We start from the raw sequence: 18,449 nt of genomic DNA, 5'->3' as shown, positions 1-18,449 counted from the left end.
CCAGTATAAGGATATATTTACATATATATATATATATGTATATATATCCCTTGTTAGAAGATACAATCCGCGTCTTACAGTAATTATATATGCAGATTGATTAATCAGAAAATCCCATTTATTACCTTAAACAACTAATTAAAGGGCTTGAGATTGTGCTAAGTCAGTGCGCATCAGCACCGCCCCCATGTTTGTTTATTGGTTTATGGACGACCTCCACTAATACGTTAACTAGTTGTCTAGTTTAATTGAACCATAATTAAGAAAGGTGTAATTTAATTAATTACAAAGATTAACTGTTCCCCTTTGTGGGAAAACCCTAATTGTGTCTGCCACATTGAATCGAAATTGTACATCCTGCGATTGACAGTTGTAGGAATCAAAGAGGGCATGAAGCGACGCAGGCAATTACAGAGGCCTTCGTTTTCTCTCAGTGCAAAACGACTACATAGAACAAGTAATTATTAACTATATATATGTTCCACTTAAGAATCTGTGAGTGTATTACCATTATTATTTTCGAGAATATTTCAAGTACAGAAACGTAAGACTTGGTAAGAGGAGAGTTTAATTTTGGGCGGGTCGAGGGGCAGTGAAAAATGAAATTGAAGAAGAAAGAAAGTTAATTTTCGAAGCTAAGTGGGAAGCATGAGGACCCAGAGATGGGGGAGGCACAACAATATTAAATACTAAATAGAGGTGGTTTCTTCTTGCGAAGAGGCAAGTGGCAGCAATGCAGTTTCCCACTTTCCCAAAATGGGAATGAACTAAGAAGTAAGAAAACCAAATATTTAAAATATATATATGTAAACACAAATCATTAAAAGTGGTATTCGACCTATAAAAATGTGAAATGGCTTCGTGGAAAACATCATTATTTGCCTTGATATAATTCAAATGCTCCAACCAAGGTCACCTCTTTTGTTTTTTTTCCCTCCACTTTCGACGGCAATGTATATATTCCTTCATTTTCACCTCTCGTCTTCTTCCCCTCATATTTCTTTGTTTGCTTGTTTGTTTTCTCACCCTTAGCAAACCTCTCTCGAATTTAAATTTGTTTTGACTCTATTCCATCAGCCACATGTAGAGAGAATATAATTCCAAGTAGTTAAGAATATTGTGTGCTGTATTTTGGGGGGGGGGGGGACGTACGAAACGATTATTTTGAGGCTTCCAGAGTGGAGGCAGTAGCCGACAAGGGCAAGAAAATGTAATTTTGGAGTTAAGTAAAGTGAGGTTTGTGACGTCAAATTTTCTTCAAATGTTGGGAGCATAAACATAATGATATGTTTGATTTTGAAAGACTATACTGTGATTTTAAATCAACAAATGAAGACAAAATTCGTGGGTTATTGGTACGATCATATTGAATTGAAGGTCAAATGGGGCATTGATGTGCATTACATATGCAGAATCCTAGTTGATTTCTCGTGAAATCAATTTGCTAATTATATGATTTTAATTAATCAACCGTATTTAGACCCCAAAAAACAAATCAAACCCTGACACACACGCACACACACGTGTGTGTGTGTGTGTCTAGTGTATGTTCGTTTTCATAATTTGTATCAAGGTATTTTTCTTTTTATCATAATACAGATGTTTTGGCGCGTTGCGAGAATGATTTAAGCTTCCGTGACTCTAAATAAAGAGTTAATATATACCAGCTCATGTCCTTAATATAAGACTTCGTTTGACTTTTATTTTGATTCTAATTATAAGACCCCAATCCACTTTGCTTTTCACGTTTATGCATTTTTTTAAGATAGTCCCTCTAATAATAGTAACTATAACTAATAAACTTGATTAGCAAGGATATTTTAGGAAAGACAACACCTATTTATTACAAATAACTAACTTAACTTTTTTTGTTAATCTTCTCAAATTAATCAACTAGCTCTTATAATTAGGACTGGAGGTAGTAACATTTAGTATTTATAATTTATTCTCATTTTAATTTTAGTCTAACTTTTTTTTTTGCCAAGGTCCCCATAGTTTTAAGAAAAAATTGCAAATAAAGACCCCCAATATGTAAAATCACTATTTGGGATCCTGAATTTGGAAAATAGCAAATAAGAACCCGATCTCACTTTTGCAAATATGAAACCATGGTAAAATATCTAAAATGTCTCTCAGCCAAATGACAAGTTGACTATAGGAAATGACAAGTTCACTTTAACGAGTGACAATTTCAATAGACTAAATCACAACTTGACTGAGAGTATGCCAAATGACAAGTTGGCTATGGGAAATAACAAATTCACTTTAGCGAATGACAACTTCAATAAACTAAATCACAAATTAGCTGAGGAACATTTCAGACATTTCACTCGCATTTCATAGTTGCAAAAGTAGGACTCAGTCCTTATTTGTTATTTTTCAAATTCAAAATCTCAAATTGCAATTTTACATATTGGGGTCTTTATTTGTAATTTTTCCTAGTTTTGAATTAAACCATGATCCTTTGAGAATAAAACGGTCCTAGTTCTTATTAAAATATAAGAATTAGCATTTTAAATGAAAATAAACCTAAGATCAAAACTATAATAAATTGATACTTTGACAGATATCTATGAGAAAGGGGGGCAATATAATTAGCTTCGTAATTAATTTCTACACAACAATTCATGAGGCCCCAATATTTTAAGTTGCATTTATAGAATAATGTAAATTGTAAACATTAATCGATTCATGAACACGAGGTCAAAATCGATTCATTAACAGTGTGTTCATATGAGATTAATTTATTTCATCGATCTGCACTAGTACTGCACATGAATGTCACAGTATTATTTTTCCCCCCTAATCAAATGATGACACTTCAGGAACAAAAAGGCCATTTTAATTTCAGTTTCAAATAAAAAAATTGGAATGTCAAAATAGTTCACCAAAAAAAAAAGATCAAAGTGATTGATTCGTAAAAATTCAATGTGTTACTTTATCTTCTTCTTTTTTTTCGTGAATGTGTTATATTTATCTAGTTATAAGAGTTTCACATTTTTTTTAGCTAAAGTATATATTTGGTCCTTTAACTTTGTATAAGATTTCAATTTGGTCCATTAACTTTAAAAAATATACTTTTAGTCCTTTAACTCTAAATTTTTTTGAAAAAATAATGACATTAAAATCTTAAATGTTGATAAAATATTCTCAAATGCCAATATATTGAGTTTAATTTTTGAAACATCTATGATTATTACAAAAAATCATCATTAGAGCCTAATGATTTTAGGGTTAAAGGACCAAATGTATGCTTTTTAAAATTAAGAGACCAAATTAAAATCTTGTACAAAGTTAAAATACTAAATGTATACTTTAGCCTCAGCTCAAAAAAAAAAATGTATACTTTAGCCTTTCTTTTTCTGGCGGGCATAAGAGTTTCACATTTATGTTTCGAATTTTCACCTTAACCGTAAAATGATTTGCAATGGATCGATATTCCAACCTTTAACAATTAAAAAAAAAAAAGATGTGCTAATTTATTCAAACTAGTTACAAGAGTTTGTCACTATCTTTTTCAAATTAGATATTAACTATAAATTCATTTACCTGTAACTTATGTTCCATATTTCAACAAAAATATTAAAAAAAATTTCCCGATGCTAGCTTCCTTGTCAAATTAAATTTGGGTAACGTCAAATTTCAGAAGACGGACATCAAGCAAAATTATTGAAATTTTACATTGGGAAAATGACGCAGTGACCTTTAGGTCCTGATTGAACTTTCAAATCGTTTTGGCATCAAGCTGATATTAAATTGATCTATTGATCTCAAATACCGATATTTCCCAGTCAATATATTCTTAGCTTGAATTAAATATTAAAAAACACAAAAAGCAATCCTTTAAAAAGCTTAAATTATTATCCAGGTCAAAAGAAAATAAATTAGCACACATTATTTAAATATCATATGAAAAGAGTATTTAAAATTAAAATCTCAGTCACCTGGCTAGTTAAGATAATAAGAGTGTAGAATCATTGTTGAATTGCTAAATTAGTAAAGCCGTGACCACCTTATAAGGCTAATTCAAGTAATAATAAGTGAGTTATAGCATAAGCAATGTCTAAAAGCCAATACTCCTAATTAATAAAAATATGCATGTGGGCCATCCATAATTTCAATTAACTGAAATACAATTCATATTGTATTTTTCGTAAAAACGAAACCTATAATGCACCCAACTGATTTCTGATATGTATACCGGACACCAAAGACTCGAGGAGGGAGGTTAAGCACTTCATTAAACTTCCCCAAAACTAAAATAATTATAGTCGCTTGATTGGAAAAAATTATGAACCTTCTGGAAGTTTATTTTCTAAAACTATGATTGATTGAACCAATATATCTTTCTCAGTAGGATAGTATGCGTGTGTGTGCATGTGTGTGTGTGCCACTAGCAGCCTTAACACTACAAAAAAAATTGATTTTCATCAGTGACTGAAAGTGAAAAAGCCCCACTGAAAGTTTTTAGCAGTAACAGTCAAGTCATTGCTGAAGCGATTGTCGCTGAAACTTATTAGTGGCGACAAAAAGAGTCACCACTGAAAGTATAGTTTCAGCGACGACTTCTTTTAATGGTGACACAAAAGTTGCAATTAAAGACGCGTTCAGCAATGACAATTGAAAGTGTCATTGGAGAAAATAGGACCATCGTCTGTCGTCGTCATATCACTCGCCACCTTGACACGCCATATCACCAATTGGATAATATCACCATAAATATGGCCTTTTTATGGTTCAAACTCCTGACCTCCTCTTTCTGCATCCCTTCTTCTTGCCATTGAATTAGAATGAACTTGATAATAATAATTGTAAAATCAAATATATATATGATAATAATAAAATAATAAAATAGACTTTTAGTAGTGACTTTACCCTTTAGTAGCAATCAAAAATGTTGTCGCTAAAGGTATAGTTTTAGCAGTGACTTCTTTTAACGGTGACACAAAAGTTGTTGTTAAAGACGCTTTCAGCGACAACAATTGAAAGTGTCACCAGAAAAAATAGAACCATCGTCGGCTGCGGCCAAATCATTACCGGCCCATCGCCATGTCGTTCACCACCTCGACGTGCCATATCTCAATTGGATATTATCACTATTTCATGGTTCGAACTCCTGACCTCCTCTTTTTGTGTCCCTTCTTTTTACCATTGAATTGGAATGAATTTAGTAATGATTATTGTAAAATCAAATATATATAATAAAATATTAAAATGGATTTTTAATAGTGACTTTACCCTTTAGCGGTGATAAAAATATCGTCGCTAAAAGTGTCTTTCGAGGCTGTTATATTAAATATTGTTAAATAATAATACTATTATTAAATATTTATATTTAATTTTCTTATTTGATTAAAATATTTATTTATAATAACCATTTTTTATAAAAAAAATATTTGTTATATTTTTTATTTTTAATTATTTAAGATATTATATTATTTCTTTTAATATTTATATTTATAATTATGAAATATGAAAATAGTATATAAAAATAATAAAATTTAATTATAAATTTTATCATGATTATTTAACTGTCACTTACACATAATTATAATATCTCACTTTCATACACACACTCATTCCTTCATCTTCCCCTCTCTTATTCTCACACACACACCATATTATCTTTCTAACCCTCTCTTTCTCTCTCTCTAACATAACAAGGTGTAAAAATTCTTTATTTTATCACAACAAATCATATTAATGAACAAAATTATTGTTTAAATATGATTTTTTTTATAAAAAAGTTAAAATAATAATAAAAAGTTAAAATAGATTTTCAGCAGGGACAAAAAGTTGCCGTTGGAATTACCTTTTAGCAGTGACTGAAAACGTAACCAATAAAAGGTGCTTTCAGTGGTGATATATTGAGTAGCCACTAAAAGTTTAAAGCGAACTCTTTCATTTTGAATTCTTTTAATTCGAAATGAATCAAATATTTCCAAGTAGGATTCGAACCTACAACTAGTTGGTACCATTCTACTACTGAGCTACTGAGGAACAACAAGAAATTAGATATCATAAAATTCAATTCCTATTCTCAACCCATGACCAATATGAGCTAGAAGCTTCCTTTGTAACTCGCAGAACTTTGCCACTGAAAGTCTTACTTTTAAAAATTAACTTCAATGGTGATCCTAAAAAATCATTGCTAAAAGTCTACTTTCATTGGCAATATTTATAGTCGCCGCTGAAAGTAAGATTTTCAGAAAGACAAAAACGTAGCCGATTGTGAATCTAATTAAGTGATAATTACCTCAAGCAAAACATAAATTTTAACTATTGAAAAAGTTATTTGTTACTTTCAGCGGCGACTCTTAATGTCACTGCTGAAAATCTTTTCGTTTTTTTGCACCGTAACAAATAACTTTTTCAATAGTTAAAATTTATGTTTCACTTGAGGTAATTATCACTTAATTAGATTCACAATCGGCTACGTTTTTGTCTTTCTGATTTATTAAACTACATGTTTGCCCTTATTTAGTTATTTTAGATTACATCCTTCATTTGGAGCGCCCAAAAACCAAATGGCCTACTCTCTAATTTGAAGAACTCTCTCTCTCTCTCTCTCTCTCTCTCTATATATATATATATATATATATAACACTCTAAACAATCAGCTTTTCTCCCTGTTATCCTCAAGAATCACACGGTTAAAGTTCACTGAAAAATCAACCTTCACGCTTGAAGTAGATTTTTGTTAGCAATGTCTTTTTAATAATACAAACTTCTGTAAAGTTCAGCACCTCATAAAATTGTTTATTCGGCCTATATTATGATATTAATATTTAAAATATACAATATTTTTGGCCTATGTATACAGGTATATAATATTTGCTCCCCACCAGGTACCTGCAACTAAAGTTGCCCCGCTAAGTAAAATACTAAGAATAAGGAATTATTAATACACAAAGGTATAATGAAGTAATTTTATATATATATATATATATATATATATGACATTTAGTATGGCAAGCAAAAAAAAAAAAATTGTGTCTGGTAGTGAAACGATATCCACCAATAAAGATTCCTCCAAGACACCGCATAGTTTGCTTTTCATTCTCAGATCAATGATATGCGTTCATCCATCCCTGAGCTGCTCTTATAAATACCTGACTCACACTCCCCCACTTCGTACTCAACCACGCTTACTCCTTCCTAGATCATCTTCCCTCGCTCCTTCAGAAACAATTTCATGACTTTCGCAAACTTCACTACTCCCATCAAAAACTCCATTCCATGGCCAACAATGGCGGTTTCCGATGGCAGCAAAAAGGGTGGGTTTCCGTTGTTTCCGGGAAACAAGGGCTTCTTCAGAACTCAACGCAGTTTCCTACCAGACTTGACTGTCACTAATGTTGCCAGTCCATCGCCTCCGGTTGCTCCGCCGCCACTGACGACGCCAACTGAGAGATCGGAGACCACCGGCGATCGCCAGCATCCTGCATGGACTAGCATCCCTCAAGAGAGATGGGAAGGGGAACTCCACGTCCAAGGACGGATACCATCATGGCTGGTATGCACGCTTATATATACACATATATAGACACACACCCCTTAAACTGCCTGGTCATCTCTATCTCTTTCTCTCTCTCAAAAAACCATTCAACAGATATGTGCGCAGAAGAAATTCTAAATACTTAAAACTTTGAAGATGTCATGCAGTGAATTTTAAATTTTAATTAACCTGAGAATTTAGATCTATCGTCAAGGGGTACAAATGAAACGCATAGTGAAGAGAATCGTCCTTGTCATCATCAAGAAACCTTGTTTTCTCCTGTGGCTTTTATACGTTCAACAGAGTTGATAGTGATTCACGTAATACGTGGGAATCGCATCGATTTCCCGGCCAGTTAATTTGTCCTCATTCTGTGTCATCAGGGAAGCCGACAAAGTTTTCTCCTAAATAATTATATTAGTTTAGTTCTACAAGATCAAGCAAACTGTTAACATATACTTTCATATATTCCTTACTTATTCTTTTTCTGCAGATCGTCTTCAGTTGTGTTATTTTAACACTCCATGATCCGTATGATTCTTCATAATATATAAATTCTCAAAATAATACTTTCAGCAATTACTTTAATAGATAAGTTTTAAATATGATATTTTATTGTTTTAAATTAACACAAAAAATCAAAATGTAATTTTGACGAGTCACGTAATTAACGTAACATGCAAGGGCAACAATTTAAGAAAAATGATAGAAACTAAAGGGGTTACTTTGTCTTTTAAATTCATAATCATTGTATTGACAATACAGAAATAAACCTGTCCTTTTGGATGTATCTGTATTATTAATCGTATTAAAATAACATGCAGAAAGGAACGTACCTGAGGAATGGTCCAGGGTTGTGGCACATAGGGGACTACAACTTCAGGCACCTTTTTGACGGCTACGCCACTCTGGTCAAGCTTCAGTTTGACAATGGCCGGTTGGTCGCCGGCCACCGCCAAGTGGAATCCCAGGCCTATCGAGCTGCTAAAAAGAACCAAAAGCTTTGTTATCGTGAATTCTCCGAAGTCCCAAAGACTGACAATTTCTTAGCCTACGTGGGTGAGCTTGCTAATCTCTTCTCAGGCGCTTCGCTCACAGATAACGCAAACACCGGCGTCGTGAAGCTCGGTGACGGACGTGTGGTTTGCCTGACGGAGACCCAGAAAGGTTCCATCGTGATAGACCCAAACACATTGGAGACGCTGGGGAGATTTGATTACAGTGACACTCTGGGGGGTTTGATCCACTCAGCACACCCTATTGTGACCGACGAAGAATTCCTGACGTTACTACCAGACCTGATTAACCCTGGGTATCTGGTGGCGAGGATGGAAGCCGGGTCGAATGAACGGAAAGTGATAGGACGGGTTAATTGTCGGGGCGGACCGGCACCAGGTTGGGTCCACTCGTTTCCGGTGACTGAGCACTACGTTATTGTGCCTGAAATGCCACTGAGATACTGTGCCCAGAATTTGCTGAGAGCTGAACCCACGCCATTGTACAAGTTCGAGTGGCACCCTAAATCCAAAGCTTTTATTCATGTTATGTGCAGGACTAGTGGAAAAATAGTAAGTTGATTATGTGTGTGTGTGTGTGTGTGTATAAATTGTCTGTTTCATCTAGTTTCATGGTGAAGGATTAGTTCTCACAGTGCATTGATGTTGATGACGACTTGGAAGGTGACAAGCGTAGAAGTGCCATTGTTCGTGACGTTCCATTTCATAAATGCATACGAAGAAGAAGATGAAGATGGAAGAGTGAGGGGCATTATTGCAGATTGCTGTGAGCATAACTCTGACACCGCCATTCTCGACAGGCTCAGGCTTCAGAACCTCCGCTCCTTCATCGGCCAAGATGTACTGCCGGATGCCAGGTGTGTCTGTGTGTCTCTAAATAAAGATATATATTGATTTAATACACACACACACACACACACACATATATGTGAGATTGTATTAAAGGAGAGGGATTTGAAATGACAGGGTAGGAAGGTTCAGAATACCTCTGGACGGGAGTGAATATGGGACATTAGAGGCAGCATTAGAGGCAGATGAGCACGGGAGAGGAATGGACATGTGCAGTATCAACCCTAATTATTTGGGCAAGAAATACAGATATGCTTACGCGTGTGGAGCCAAGCGCCCTTGTAACTTCCCCAACACCCTCACCAAGGTTGGTTTGCTTCTGTACTGTTTGATTTATTAAGGTGAGCACGCTCATGAGTTATAGCAACAGAATATGTAACAAATAACTAATGCAGCTTGACTTCGTGGAGAAGAAGGCAAAGAATTGGTACGAGGAAGGCGCTGTTCCGTCAGAACCCTTCTTCGTGGCTCGACCTGGAGCTACAGAAGAAGACGATGGTAACATCCTCGACAGCGATCGTCGTGTTTCTAATATTTATGTCTTAGATTGTGAATATATAACCTCTAACATCATGAATGAAATAAACCATGGCAGGCGTGGTTGTCTCCATTGTAAGTGGAAGAAACGGAGAGGGATATGCGTTGTTGTTAGATGGTTCCAGCTTTGAAGAGATTGCCAGGGCCAAGTTCCCTTACGCACTGCCATACGGACTGCATGGATGCTGGGTTCCTTCCTAGTAAACACTGAACCCTTCAACTTCCTCAAAGTCCTATATATAACACAATATGAATGCGCCAAGATCACTCCCACCTCCACGCTTCAATCTATGTATTGTGTAGCTGTGACCATAATGACTAGCATATGCTTAAATTAAGTGTGTACGATACAAGTGGCGATTAGGGATTCTTCTTCCCCATATAGGATAGCACTTTCTTACCACGTACCCTGTGTCATTATGGTGTCTCGGGGTATAAAAATCATGTACGCATGTGTTATATATTTTATCTTCCCCTAGAAGAATGTAATCAGAAATATGAAAGGAAGGTTGTCACTGCATGCTCAACTAGGCTCAACAGATGCCATATGGGATGTTTGGACTTCAAATAAAGAGTTAAGAAACCTTTCCAAACATAATAATCCCCACATACAATAATGGTTTGATATAAGCATCGACGGACCATTCTCCCGACTCCAGCAACGGATAGAATCGCACCGGTTGGCTTGATTAATTTTCATATGAATATATACACATCATACCTACCAAACAGGTGATCGACATTACTGAAAATATCTTAGCTTCTCGGTTTACCGATTGACAAATACAGACATTAATTATTCTTTAAAACATTTAATATATTTGGTCGACAATGCCACGACACATTTCGCAAACATCTTCAAGCAAACGAAACAGTGGACTGAAATCCAAGCAGCCAGCGGCAAAGAAAAAGTGGCTGAATATAATGAAATGCATAAAGAATGAAGAATAACATTTATTAATATATTATCATATAAACAACATTTTGTCATTCAAGATCACAATTGCTCAGTCTGAGCTTTAACTCAGTTGTGAGGTCCTGGGAAAGAATAACCAATGGCCCCCTCCCCCACCACAAAATGACCACCAAAAAAATGTGGAAGCCAACCAAAAAAAAAAGAAAAAGAAATTAAGGAGCATGCATGTGAGATCCCCGCATAAAGCAAGAACTCAAGAGAGTACCTAATGGTTTGCTAATGAAACATGTATGATTTCCCAATGTCAAAACTTGACTGAGTTGAGCAGCTTTAAAAAGCTAAGAGATGGCTATTTCTGGTCTGTATAAACAGCATCAACATCATCAAGCTCAAGTAACTTGCTCATAAGTTCCTTGTTCAATTCCATAGCCTCGTCATCTACCTGAAAACCAACAATAATTGAATGGTCAGCTTCTTTCTTCATTTCTTTCTGGAGAAGGAATAGGTAAACAAAAATTTCAAGGGGTAGATTTTACTTCAAAGTTAAATAGAGATACAGAAGACCATAAAATAATGGTTCAAATGAAAAAAAGAAAAAAAGGGAAAAAAATCCTTATTATATAGTTGATAAGACTAACAGTCTCGGTTCTTTTTTTATTAATGACTACTAGTTAGCCAGTTTTCATGTACGAAGGGAAAGCTGCTGGAGCTCTCCACAGCCACTTATCCCAAATGGATCGGTCCAATATTTATTGATATAGTTTTTCCCTCTGGGTTACTGAACGGTTCTTTATAATTTCAATAATTTGTAGTACCGCTAACAACATAAATTTGTAGCAAATTCGAAGTTAATAATCTTTATTATAGAAATCAGCCTGAGCAGAAAACACAATAGGGCTTGTGACTCAAAATGGAAAAAAAGTAATTAACTGATAGCAAGTCTATTATGTAGCCCCCAAGAAAGCTTCTTAAAAGACGATGCACTGGAAAATAGATCAAAGGGCAAAGGATAAAAGCGAAACTAAACCCAAAGGAAACAAATAGCGTATGCACTGAGACAAACCTCAATGGTGGTAATCGGTAGAAGCTCAGATCCGTTATCAGGCTCAAAATTTAGGCCTTCCTCTCGCAATCTTGATAGTATAGCTGAGTAGTTCTCTGATGAGCCCACAATTTTATAATACCTGTCAGGAGAAACAAACATTGCATCATGCATTCTTGGAGATCCAAATTTCACTGATCTCCAGTTGTATACCAAAAAAACAGCAGCGGCTATATCCCAACCACTGAAATAGGAATAGTCATAAAAAGGAGAGGGCCTACAATCTACATAGTCAACAGTCAACATATATCATGTCTTAGAGATCTTCAGATCAGCTATTGACTTGTTCAGTTTTTCCTCAGTCAATCAACAAATTCGTGCTATGCCGTTACTCATAAATATGAGATGAGAATACCCATAAACCATAGGGAGTGGATAAGAAATCATTGATTCACAAGCGAAAACATGGAGTTTCAAGGCAGCCTACCTGCCTCTATCTCCATGCATCTTAAATTTCATTATCCGTCATTTAATGAGACTAGACAGCTTTTTCTTCACTAAATGGAAGAAAAAATTTCTAAGCTGATAGGTGCAATCTCCAGAAGTGTAGATGTAAACGTCACTTGTACTTGGGTTGAAAATTCAATAACCTAAATGTCTGACCTCAGCATGGCTGATGTCTCTAGCAGTCTAGCTCCAAGTCCATGAGTTTGACCTACCATCTTCCAGGCAGAGCGGAGAACCCAGAAGAGAATATAAGAGCAGCTTATCTATATATTGCCCGGAATCACTAACAAGGATTACCTGTCCAACCTATCTTCCTCAGTATCATCTTCAGAAGTTGGAGGTTCAATCACATCCTCAGCCCCAGCATCTAAAGCAATCGCAAGGAGCTGATCTTTGTCAGCATCAGTGACTTTTATACTCACCACCCGAGCACGTTTAAACTTGAACATGACAGATCCAGAATCTGCCATCTTTCCTCCATAGTCCTTCACCACTTCTCTAATCTTTGCCACTGAACGATTTATTTTATCAGTAGAGACTTCAACTACCATACTAACTCCACCATAACCATATACCTGAAGCATAAAAGAAGCAAGTCACGAGGTTAAATAACATTCCCTGTATAAAATCACCAAATGCAAACCCCCTAACACCAAATCATGAATAATTTTAATAACCTCATATATTTTCTCAATGTATGTTTCTTGTCCCTTCTCAGAAGCTTTTTTGATGTTGCGCTCAACAATATCTTTTGGCACATCAAGTTCCTTGGCTTTCTCAAGTACAGCAGCCAAAACTGAATTTGATGTTGGATTTGGACCACCTTTCTTCACCCTGGCATTCAGTATGATGAAAATTGTGCCGAGTGGTATCCAAATCAATAAAGTAAATTAGGACACTGCAGAACCCTCTAGTTAGAACTTGAAACCATTATAAACTACTCACCCTGATCCTAATTATATGGTATAGTTAACTAACTTCACGGTTCTTAAGGAATGGTAGGTAATATCCTTAGACTTGTAGGAAAATATGTAACTTTTCAATTTTACCCTTCGATGATATAAATAACTACAACACAGTATTTCTAGAAATTAAAAAGCATGCTAATAATAACTTTGTTCAATTAACGAAGCACAATATGGGGAAAAAAATTAACTACTACATCTTTGCCTTATCATTAGGACCAAATAGGGTTTTAGAACCTTGCCCTATAATTAGGATGGAAGGGAGTACATAATAAATGTTGATCTACTGACAGAAAGGGTCCTGCACACAGTTAAGCAAAATCTAAAGAAGATAAAAAGATGACCAAATAAGCTACTTTACATCTATATGTACATTGCTTAGACCTGGCTGTTTAATGAAGAATGATTTGATAAATACCTCACTCATAAAATTTTTGCGCCTATAACAACATAATAAAGTTCACCATCTTGGCCAACTGAACCACATGTGAGTTGAAGAATGACTTACGCAGACACAACTTCCTTTCCAATCCGTGAATATAACTTTGCTTTCTTAGCATCTTGAGCTTCCTGCATACAAGGCAAATATGGTATTTCGTAAGTAGAAGATTTCAAAGAATGTTTTTGCAGATTAGCAGATCAAAATCACAGAAAAGTGTGCACTAAGCGCCAACTGCATCCTAAAAAAAGAAAATTAAGGGCACAAAGCAGCCATAAGTACATTTCCCGGAATAATTACAATCACTTATTCTTCCATTACAAAGTTCACCACTTTTATATGATTATTCGTCGAAAGTTACACAAATATCTTTATTTTTCCCCTCTTATGATGAACACAAATTCAGTTAACCAAGACCTAAGGGAGAAAATCACATATTTTTCTAATACAATACAATACAGTGAATCCCCCCCCGCGGGGGGGGGGGGGGATAAATTGTAAGACCAGGCCTCCAGCCTCCCTTGAAGCGTTATGAAAACTTCAACGATGTCATTTGTCTGAATTATCTTTTTTGGTGAACGAATCTACGACGAAAGAATTATTTAAGAATTAAGACAGTAAAATTGTGGCTTCAAGTAATACATAATGTCATAGGATTTTTATCAAACACATAGCGTACACAGAAAAAACGGGTCAGGTATGGCCAGCTTATTCCAAAATGAGTCAAGACGAAGAGGAAGCCAGAAAAGTATTTGCTAACTTTGCGGTGGAGACATCTATAATCAGCTGAATAAGCGGAACATCAAGTCGTAGGAGTAGGAGGAGTTTCTCCACTCATAAAAATGCGTTTGAGGCCAGGGGTAGGCATAGACAGAGAGATTAGAGCGACCTTTCTGCCAGCAATTTTGCTGGAACGTCTGCCCATACAGACGGGAGGGAATGTCCATATCGTTCTAGATTGAAAGTTGTTATTACAATTCACTTCTTGGATCGCATCCACCGATGACAAAGAAGATGCAGACGATAAACCTCTGCTCAGCAAATTAGTCCCTGAATCACAAAGGTCTCTAAATATGTTTCGGGAATCGCCATCTAATACAAAAAGCTCAGAGAAGAAGAGGCGCAGAGAATACTGTGCAGAAAGAAGGCATTGTTGCGTCTGGACAAGACGCCAATTGAGAAGCTGTGAAGCACCGCTCCAATTGCTCTCATGGTAAGGGATGAACCAAATTTATTTCCCGCCCTGGAAGGTCGTTGCTTAATCCCTGCGATTCAACAGAAAGCGGGACTGTGGGTGGGTGCAAGCGCCGTTCAAATTTATGCAAGATTTTGCTTACTTTCGTTTTGTAATTTTTATATTCGAGTTCTTTCACTTTATCAAGAGAAAATGACAGCCTCACTCTCAGCTGCCCCGGCGAACAATGGCTTAGCGCATTGTCGATTATTTCTTCTTTTTTTCCAAAAAAAAAAAAAAAATCCACATGGAAGGAATTTATGCTAATGTACAAGATGGCTGACCCCAAATTAGAAGAAAACTAGACAAATGGGGATTAAATCCAGACAACTGATGGTCCATTTTTTTTATTTTTTTTCTTTCTACCTTTTTTTTTTTGGTTCAGATTCTCCAGCTTCTTGTGATTAGATGGTGCCAAACCATGCATGCAAACTACAGATTAGAAATTGAGAACCCCCAGAAGATTTTGGCTAATGCCCGGAACAAAATAACCTAAATCCATGAGTAAACTGGAAATGAAGCGGATAATCATCTCAAACCTTCGTAAAGCCCTTGTCCCTAGAGCCGGTAATATGGGTTGAACCCGCGGGTCCAACCCGCCAACCCGCCACTACCTTGAAAAACATAACCCGCACCGCCATAACCCTAACCCGTGGTGGGTTGGCCCGCCAACCCGCGGGCCAACCCGCGGGTTAACCCACCTATTTTTTTTTTATAAAAAAAATAGATAACAAAGACAAAAGTAAAGCAAATTTTTACTTCAAACTTTATTGTCATTAGAAATAATTAGATAAAGAAGATTATTCAGTATTGCTCATTGGTTTCATTGAAAAAAAATGTGTGAACTTGTGTATTATCATGTTGGAAAATTGGACAATCATATACTATTTGTATTTTATTGTGTTGTAATTTTTATTTGGATGCTTATAATATTTTATATCATTTCTAGTATTTTTATTTTGTATTATATATAATTGCTAACATTTAAAAAAATAAGAAAAATTTTAAAAAAAAGGCAAGAAAAAAAAAATAAAAATTCTGGCGGGTTGGTGGGTTGGCCCGCCAACCCACCTTGGCGGGTTAGGGTTGGCAAAATGCCAATCCGCCAGAAAACGGGCCTTTTGAACCCGCACCGTATAACCCACAACCCGCCACGGGCCAACCCGCAACCCGCGGGTTGGCCCGTTTTACCAGCTCTACTTGTCCCTGTATGTTCTATTGGGTTGGTGGTGAACTGAAGCTGGTAAAGGGCCACTGCGATGGTGGAGGTGCCAGCTTCAGGTGTGCTTGTTTGGGCTTATGGAGTTGAATGACCCAGATGGACATTGATGAGTCCTTTTCAGTTTTTTTTTTTTTTACTTGAATAACGGTGAGGCTTAACTATTTGAAAATTCAAAATTCATAACATTACATCCCATCAAGGTGCTGCTGGATCTGTGCGATGATGGCTTGATTAATAATTTAGAATCAGAACTCAGAATGCCCTCACATGCAGAGAAAGACGTCAATCGTTAAGAAGTCACTTCAGCGTGAGGTATCGAAGTCAAATACTTCCTGAATTAAGCGTGGCAGTGAAATATCGTACTGACGCCTCTAAGTCTCTAATCATCGTCATCCATATAGTCTAGTTAACACTTTCACCCTCATACAGCTTTACATGACATATACACATGAACCTACATCGTTATCTACTAAAATAGATTTCACATATACCATGATCCAACATGTTCATTCATGTGACTGGAAACGCAGTTAAGGCACCCAAGTATAGAACAGCTCATAATGCGCGCGCACACTCGAGTACTCTAACTATCTAAGAGCTTTAACACAACCTTCACGTGTTGAAAAAAGGCCATGGAATCCACCTTCTAAGTAAGCAGTGCGAAGCGCCAAGAGAAGAAAGCGCAAGGTATCTGCTTCGCCGCCTTAGGCAGAATGACTCAACGAAATTGAAATGAACTATGCAAAAAGGTACCCATCATTTTTTCCTTATCCTTTTACCCTTTGAGAATTCATCTCCAATGCAACTCGCAGAATCTGCTAATATTGTCTTGCGTGGTGGCTGGGATCCACATTCTAAGTCCTTTATCAAGCACAATATATCTCAGTGACTTGCACCTGACAACCGTGTGCTCTAGATCATCTGCACACATGTTGTAGCAAGAAGCTAAAACTAGAACTTCCAAACTTCCATGGTTGGCAAAAGCACGAATGCCAGCTCCGGTTATCAATTCGCATCCTGTGAAATCGACGGCCAACAAGTTCTTGCTGTTCTCTGCCAGTGCAATCACTGTTCCATCTGATACGTTAACCATCCACAACAGATTCAACTTCCTTAGAGTTTGGATTTCCGCTATTGCAGAGCATCCTGTGTCTGTCACCTTAGGCCCACATTCTGCTAAGTTTAGCTCCTCCAAATGATGACTTTTCTGCAGAAGACACACGCCGGAGTCCGTGATTCGATCGCATTCTGCCAGAATCAACTTTTTCAGGGACTTAGATGAAGATCCCGATGCTAAATATGTTAACCCACGATCCGTGATCAGGGAACAGCCTTGCAGATTCAGAACAGTAATGCATGTCGCCCCAGAAATTGCTTCGAGGGCTTCGTCCGTAATTAAATTGCACCAACCCAAGTCCAAATGCCCCAGATGCTTCGCTGAATTACAAATTGAAATAACTCCGTCGTTCCCAATGCTCCTTCTTCTCCTGAGCAGAACTTCGGACAACCCGCTACACCCAGCGGCCAAAGCGCGCGCACCGTCGTCTCCGACGTATTTGAAACACGATGGTTCGTCCGAATAATCAGTAATTCCGTGTTGCTTTAAAATTGAGATTAATTACCTCGAGTCTGGGGCAAGATTGGGCTAAAATTTGTAGGTGATGGTCGGTGACTAACTTTGAAGATTCGAATTTGCGAAGATTAGGGAATCTGGGCAAGATGGTCGGCAGTGAGTCGGGTTCAAGTATCCGTAAGGAGGAACGGGTCAGACCTTCCAGACGCGGCCAGTGCTTGCAGACTTGGGAAAAGGACTTCCTGTCGTTTCCGTCACAAACCCATTTCAGCATCAAACCTAATTCGTCGTCACCCAAAGGAGACATCAGCCGCCTGCGTTCTTCGGCCACCGATCCCTTCCGCACAGAAGCTTGCTGTAAAATAAAAATATATGACCTTTTTTCGAGTGAAAAAATATATGACTTCTATGGACATGGCTAATTAAAAACAAGACGGTCAAAACACACACCATATGAATCAACGAGAAACTATTATAACCCTGCAGGAATGCCTGGGGTTAAGGAAAGCAATTTTTTTTTAAAATCATTTTTAGGCCAATTAAATTTATAATTTAGAATGTGGCGATATAGTATACTTGTGATTTATGATTTTACTTTTGGTGAATGTACATGAACGTTTGGAAGCAAAAAAACAGATATAGGTAATACAG

General features: G+C 36.7%; 2 protein-coding genes across 3 annotated transcripts; one reads left to right on the top strand and one right to left on the bottom strand.

Moving 5' to 3' along the window:
- The first annotated feature begins 7,115 nt into the window (after positions 1 to 7,115).
- On the top strand, positions 7,116 to 10,420 carry LOC114757349 (carotenoid cleavage dioxygenase 8 homolog B, chloroplastic). The gene is made up of 6 exons (XM_028946369.1): positions 7,116 to 7,516; positions 8,323 to 9,066; positions 9,178 to 9,371; positions 9,481 to 9,670; positions 9,759 to 9,861; positions 9,959 to 10,420. The coding sequence occupies exons 1-6, from the start codon at positions 7,196 to 7,198 to the stop codon at positions 10,099 to 10,101; spliced, it is 1,695 nt and encodes a 564-aa protein (XP_028802202.1). The 5' UTR covers positions 7,116 to 7,195; the 3' UTR covers positions 10,102 to 10,420.
- Positions 10,421 to 10,836: 416 nt separating this feature from the next.
- On the bottom strand, positions 10,837 to 18,236 carry LOC114757307 (probable transcriptional regulatory protein At2g25830). Of its 2 annotated transcripts, XM_028946311.1 has the most exons (7): positions 14,903 to 15,181; positions 14,659 to 14,819; positions 13,839 to 13,900; positions 13,043 to 13,199; positions 12,663 to 12,940; positions 11,880 to 12,000; positions 10,837 to 11,258 (listed from the first exon to the last, which is right to left on the bottom strand). In XM_028946311.1, the coding sequence occupies exons 1-7, from the start codon at positions 14,979 to 14,981 to the stop codon at positions 11,166 to 11,168; spliced, it is 951 nt and encodes a 316-aa protein (XP_028802144.1). In that variant the 5' UTR covers positions 14,982 to 15,181; the 3' UTR covers positions 10,837 to 11,165. The 2 variants fall into 2 exon arrangements, with proteins under 2 accessions (XP_028802144.1, XP_028802145.1); XM_028946312.1 differs by lacking the exons at positions 14,659 to 14,819; positions 14,903 to 15,181 and adding an exon at positions 17,005 to 18,236.
- Positions 18,237 to 18,449: the final 213 nt, after the last annotated feature.

The sequence above is a fragment of the Neltuma alba genome, unplaced genomic scaffold (assembly GCF_004799145.2).
Source record: "Neltuma alba isolate B1F8T4 unplaced genomic scaffold, ASM479914v2 tig00010592_pilon, whole genome shotgun sequence".
NCBI lineage: Eukaryota > Viridiplantae > Streptophyta > Magnoliopsida > Fabales > Fabaceae > Neltuma > Neltuma alba.
The sequence above is the reverse complement of the archived record's forward strand: the minus strand, read 5'-3'. Positions and strand labels throughout refer to the sequence as shown.